This window comes from Mastomys coucha, unplaced genomic scaffold, assembly GCF_008632895.1.
Source record: "Mastomys coucha isolate ucsf_1 unplaced genomic scaffold, UCSF_Mcou_1 pScaffold15, whole genome shotgun sequence".
Classification (NCBI taxonomy): domain Eukaryota; kingdom Metazoa; phylum Chordata; class Mammalia; order Rodentia; family Muridae; genus Mastomys; species Mastomys coucha.
The window spans coordinates 154816327-154822274 of record NW_022196897.1 but is presented as its reverse complement, the minus strand read 5'-3'; the positions used below and the strand labels follow the sequence as shown (position 1 = coordinate 154822274).

General features: G+C 48.6%; 1 protein-coding gene across 3 annotated transcripts in view; it reads left to right on the top strand.

The window, feature by feature from the left end:
• The window catches only part of Sall4 (spalt like transcription factor 4), a 17157-nt gene extending 11540 nt beyond the window's left edge, over positions 1 to 5617 (top strand). For 2 of the 3 annotated variants that reach the window (XM_031373771.1, XM_031373770.1), the window contains 2 exons: positions 1275 to 1567; positions 3512 to 5613. In XM_031373771.1, coding sequence (XP_031229631.1) covers positions 1275 to 1567; positions 3512 to 3946 — 728 coding nt within the window. In that variant the 3' untranslated portion in view covers positions 3947 to 5613. Of the gene's footprint in view, positions 1 to 1274; positions 1568 to 3511 lie in introns of all 3 variants that reach the window. The other variant, XM_031373772.1, reaches the window with a different exon arrangement.
• The last annotated feature ends 331 nt before the right edge of the window (positions 5618 to 5948 follow it).

The following is a 5948-nucleotide window of genomic DNA, read 5'->3' as shown; positions in this document are numbered from 1 at the left end:
GTGGGGACATGGGGGATGTACATAGTGTGTTTGGGGAAGTAGGCACTATTTGCACTGTGGAGATCAAGCGGTATTTGCCAAGTTTGGGGGCCTGGCTAATGAAACAGAGTTCAGATCCAGAAGGTACCTCCATATTGTTAGATGTATTAGTGAGGTGTCTATCAAAGTGTCTAGGTGTGGCTTAAAGGTGCTGCTAGTCACTGCTGCTGGGATTCTTGCCGACGTCCCCCCTACCTTCCATCCTTCCATCCATTTTTTTTTTTTTTTAATGGCTTTTACGATAGGGCGGCACTCACTGTAGACTAGGGTGGCTTTGAACTTGAGTAGTTTGCCTCCACTGCTTAAGTGCCTTGGGGTTGAAGTGCACCACCTTTTTCAGGGGTTGGCAGGAGGGTGGTGCCAGCTGGAGTTCTTTGTGCAGTCCACGAAAGCCTTGAATTTCAGATCCTCCTGCCTCACCCTCCCACGTAGCTGGGATGATAAGCCCGAACCTTAAAGGTGATTATCTTATGCTGAATCTTAAGTGCTATCTATCTACACACACACACACACACACACACACACACACACACATACACACACACACACACACACACACACACACACACACGTTTCTATGTTTACCTATACTTTAAACCATAAAAAAGGTAAATTTTCCAAAGTGTTTGAGTCTCTGTTTTCTTTTAAGTAAGAACTCAGAGCCGGGCAGTGGTGGCAGATGCCTTTAATCCCAGCACTTGGGAGGCAGAGGCAGGCGGATTTCTGAGTTCAAGGCCAGCCTGGTCTACAGAGTGGGTTCCAGGACAGCCAGGGCTACACAGAGAAACCCTGTCTCGAAAAACAAACAAACAAAAAAAGAACTCAATCGCTAGGCTAGGGGCCAGCACTTGCATTGTGATCTGAGTTAAGCTCCCCAGAACAAGTGTGCAAAGGCCAGGTGTGCTGGGGTGTGCTTGTACCTGGTGTCGGCTGATGGGAGACAAGGGATCCCTAAGTTCACTGGCCTATAGCCTAGACCACTGGTGACATTCTAGATTCAGGAGAGAGCCTGTCTCAAAGAGGTGAGCGATAGCAGAGGAGCAACACCCAAAGGCTGCCCTTCGTGTGTGCATATGCACACATGTACGTGCAGAAAAGTTCAAAGTAAGCGGCTGTTGAAGTATAGTTTCTGTAAGCAAAATCTAGCAGGCAACTGTGGGAAGTTTGTTTTATTGAAAACAGTGAGTTGAGTGTTAAATGCTAAGAGTTTAAATCTCTCCCCTTGTCCATGCTAGGTCGCACCAGCTTTCCTTCAACATTTATTCGAGCACAGCCCTCCTTTGTCAAAGTTGAAGTACCTGGCACCTTTGTGGGACCCCCCAGCATGCCCTCGGGTATGACGCCTTTGCTAGGGCCACAGCCACAGCCGCAGCCACGCCGACAGGCCAAGCAACACTGTTGCACACGGTGTGGAAAGAACTTCTCGTCGGCCAGTGCCCTGCAGATCCACGAGCGAACACACACTGGAGAAAAGCCTTTCGTGTGTAACATATGCGGGCGGGCCTTCACCACGAAAGGCAACCTGAAGGTGAGTTCCAACGGGCGTTGGTGCGAGACATCTGTGTGCACAGAAAACATCCACTGGTTCATGTGTCTCAGACACTATAAACCCAGCAACATCAGAGGCAGAAGCAGGGGGGTTCTCAAGTTCAAGGCCGGCTTGGTGTATGTACATAGTAAGACTGGGTTGCACGGTAGACCAGGCTGGCTTCAAAGATCTTCCTGCCTCTGCCTCCTAAGTGTTGGGGTAAAAGTCTAGCTTCTTGTAAGAAAGTCATAATCCTTCTGACTACTGGGTTTACAGGTGTAAGCTACCATACCTGACTGTGCATGCGCTCTCGCGCTCTCTCTCTCTCTCTCTCTCTTTCTCTCTTTCTCTCTCTCTTTCTCTCTCTCTCCCCATATATTTATATTGATATGAGTGTGTTGCATGCATATGTATATGTATGCGTACCACATCAGTGTCTTGAACTCACGGAGGTCAGAGGAAGGTTCTCTGGCACTGAAATAACTTGTTTACGAGCTACCATGTGGGTTCTGGGAGTCAGACCTTGGGACCTACAAGAGTAATGAGTGGTCCTAACCACTAGCCCAGCTCTAGCCCCGAGTTGTGATGCTCTTGAACTTGCCATAAGAAAGTGTTGTAGTCAGATGTGGTGAATCACCCAGAACCCCAGTAGTCTGGGGGAGGGGCTAGGTAGATGTCTCAGGGTTAAAGACATTTGCTGTTCTTGCAGAGGGCCTGAGCTCCATTCTCAGCACCTATGTGGGATGGTTCGCACCACTTGGTGTTGCGGAGGTGCTGGTGTCATCTGGCAGAGCCTGTATTCAGAAAGTATTCAGAAAGCTCTTGGCATCTCTGTTGCCTTCTGAACCAGCCTCCACTTCCTGGGACGTGCAAGCAGTCGCCAGGGAGAGCCAGTACTGAATGGCAGTCTCAGCTAGGAAAAATTCTTGTCTCTTCTCTTATCTTGTTTGTTTGTTTGTTTGTATATTTTTTTGAGACAGGGTTTCTCTGTGTAGCCCTGCCTGTCCTGGAATTGGCTCTTAGACTAGGCTGGCCTTAAACTCAGAAATCTGCCTGTCTCTTAAAAACAAACGAACAAACAAAAATTAGTTGGCCAGGAGATCAAGCTAGGAACTGAAATTGCCTTAATTTAGAAGGCAGTTAGTTCATCAGTTCACTGGCTGCATGATTGTGGGAGGCTTTTCTTGTTGAGGTCGGAGCAGGTGCCTTGGTCTCAGCAGGCAGGAGGCTGCTGATGCTGGAGTCAGCTCCTGCTTACACGGATCCAGAGCAGTTGCTAGCAGCAGCTAGGATGCTAGAGAGGGCCTAGAGAGCATGCCTTACCCTGGAGCCTGGCCCCTGAGGCTGCTTTTGAATGTCAGCCAGGGACTGGTGAGATAGCTCAATGCTCTGCAGAGGGTCTGTTGTGCTCCTGCATCCATGCCTAATTAATGGCTTAGCAACCACCAGTAATCTCAGTGTTGGGGGACCTGATGTCTCTGGCCTCCATATGCACATGCACTTACAACACATGTGCATGTGCACACGCACGCAAGCACACACACACATACACATACATACACATAATTTAAAAGAATAAGAGAAAAAAATTTTTTTTAAATCAAGACAGTTTCTCTGTGTGACCCTGGCTGTCCTGGAACTCCTTATGTAGACTAGGTTGTCATTGAACTCAGAGATCCACCTGCTTCTGCCTCCTGAGTGCTGGTATTAAAGGTGGCAGCCTGGCAGTGTGGTGCCCACACACAAACATGTTCTCAATTGCACAGATCCCTGAATTTATTATTTTCTGGCTTACTGATACAAGATTTGACTGTAGTCCAGGCTGCCCCTTCCACCACACTCTCACCACCGGTGTGTGCGTGAAACTAGGTGACTTGGGCTTGCCTGCAAGCAGAGGACCATCTGATGAAACCCTCTCTGTGCTGTCCCCCCTCCCTCCCCCAGGTACACTACATGACTCATGGGGCCAACAATAACTCCGCCCGCCGGGGCAGGAAGCTGGCCATAGAGAACCCCATGGCGGCGCTGAGTGCTGAGGGAAAGAGAGCCCCGGAGGTGTTTCCCAAGGAGCTCCTGCCTCCCGCGGCGGTGAGTGTGGACCCCGCCGCGTGGAACCAGTACACCAGCGTCCTTAACGGGGGTCTGGCCATGAAGACCAACGAGATCTCCGTGATCCAGAGTGGAGGCATCCCCACACTGCCCGTGTCGCTGGGAGCCAGCTCCGTGGTGAGCAACGCCACGCTTTCCAAGCTCGACGGCTCTCAGACCGGCGTGGGCGGGGCCGTGAGCGCGACTGTGGAGAAGCCGGCTGTTCCCGATGGCGTAGCCAAGCACCAGTTCCCTCACTTTCTGGAAGAAAATAAGATTGCAGTCAGCTAAGGCGGAAGAGGAGGCTGCTGGAGTGAGATTCTAGAGTCTGCTTTGTGGTTTAGTTTTCTTTTCTTAACCCACCTCCTTTTTTTTTTTTTCTTCCTCTTCCTGATATGCAAGTGATATGGCTTGTGACCGTACACAGCCTCGGGCAATCCTACAATCACGAGAGTTGCTATGCTGCTTTCCAAAAAAAGATGAAAAAATGGAGGAAAAGTGAAAAACAGAAAAACAACAAAAACCAAAAAAAAAAAAAAAACCACTTTTTTTTTTTTAAACCATTTTGGAAAGAAGCGGGTTTTGAAAAGTAGTTTTGTTAACTTGGGACAAATTGTATACTAGAAGCTTTGTGTGACCTCATGGCTGTTTCCAAAGACTGTCACCAACCTGTTTCGAAGTGAAACAGTTGGACTCAATGAATCACAGTGGAAGTGACAACTACTAGCCCAGTCCTGGGGTGACGGTGCTGTGTCCTTCTGTGGTGACAAATGCGGGTAAATGTAGGGACCTGGTTTAATGCCTCCCGACCCTGTCTTCATCTTCAGTTCTTTTTTGTTTTTTGTTTTTGTTTTTTTAAATATATGTACTTTAAGAGAAAAGGGAGAGAGGAACGCCTGAAAACTAAGGTGGCTCAGTTAGCCCACTTCCTCCGACCTTAAGACCCTGGATAGGACATCCTCCATACACCGGCCGCCCACAATTTATCCTGCTGCTTACTTAAACAGTTCAGAGCCCCGAGAGTCCCATCCCCCCGCCCCGCCCCCCCACGTCCCACAAACCACCTTCTTCCCAGAACCCAGGGTGGACAGGCATCAGAGTGGGCACCTCAGGAGATCTTAGGCGTTGCTTGCGCGTTTCTTCGTAGGGAGAAGCTCCTAGCAGCCGCAGGAGGGTCTCCGCCTCCACATGCATGCTATCCTTTCTGTTTATTTCAATTATTCCCAGTCCCAAAGACCTTCACACCCACCCACCCCCCTGCCCGATGAAGGTTAATAGAGTTGAGACCAGCAAGTCTTGGATGTGAGGGCTTTAATTTATCTACCTCAATTATCTTTATTTTTGTAGCCAAAAAGTCTCTATTTTGCTATTTTTGTGACCACCCCAAGTATTGCCAGGTCTTAAACCTAAGAGTTGTACTGGTAAGAAGGGCTCCGAAGCTCAAGAAGTCTTCGTGGTTGGTTCTGTGGGACTTTTGTTGTTGTTTTGTTTCGTTTTCAATTATATTTTTGTTCATATAATTTTGAACAGCTGTTGTAACAGTGTTTTGATGGTTTGATGAGGAAGGAGAGACATTTCTCAGGTCTCTGGGTAGAAAATTCTTCCTGCTGTGTTGAATGCCGTTGCCAAATGAAGATGGGAGACTCTTCGACCCAGTGTTTCCTCTGAGTTGTTGCACCTGATTTTAGGATCCAAAACTTTTGTTGTTGTTGCTACTTTTTTCTTTTTTCTTTTTTCTTTTCGCCAAGTCGTGCCTTTCCTTCTGGGATTGTAAGTGAACCCTGTGATAAAGCGTTCACCGGTTCGCCCACTCACCTGCTTACGCTGTGAAGTGGGTATCCTGCAGAGAACACACCAGCTGAGCTTTGTCACACCCCGTGAATGAATGTGTGGACTATGCCGTACTTTTACCTGCTGATGCTGTTATGTCTGAAAATAAACTGAATGTTTTTTCCCCTCCATCGGGTTTGTGTGCAAGTTTTTTCTGCTTTCAAAGCACTCCCCTGATTAATTTTAGAGTCTGACGCACATATATGTGGTTGGGTCCATTCTGGACCCGTGGGGGCGAGTGTGAGGGTGAGGTTCACCTGCCGCTGACCCTTGGACGCATTCACATTACATTGTGTGTGCTGCGGATGCACGCACACGTGCTGGCACACTCTGCTTCTGGAGGCCAAAGGGTCACGTGAGGTTCCTTCCCACTTGTGGGTTCTGGGGATTGAACCATCAGACTTGGTGCAGTTGCTTGCTCTTTGTCACCTTTTTGTTTTAAATCTCATGTATCCAGTCTGGC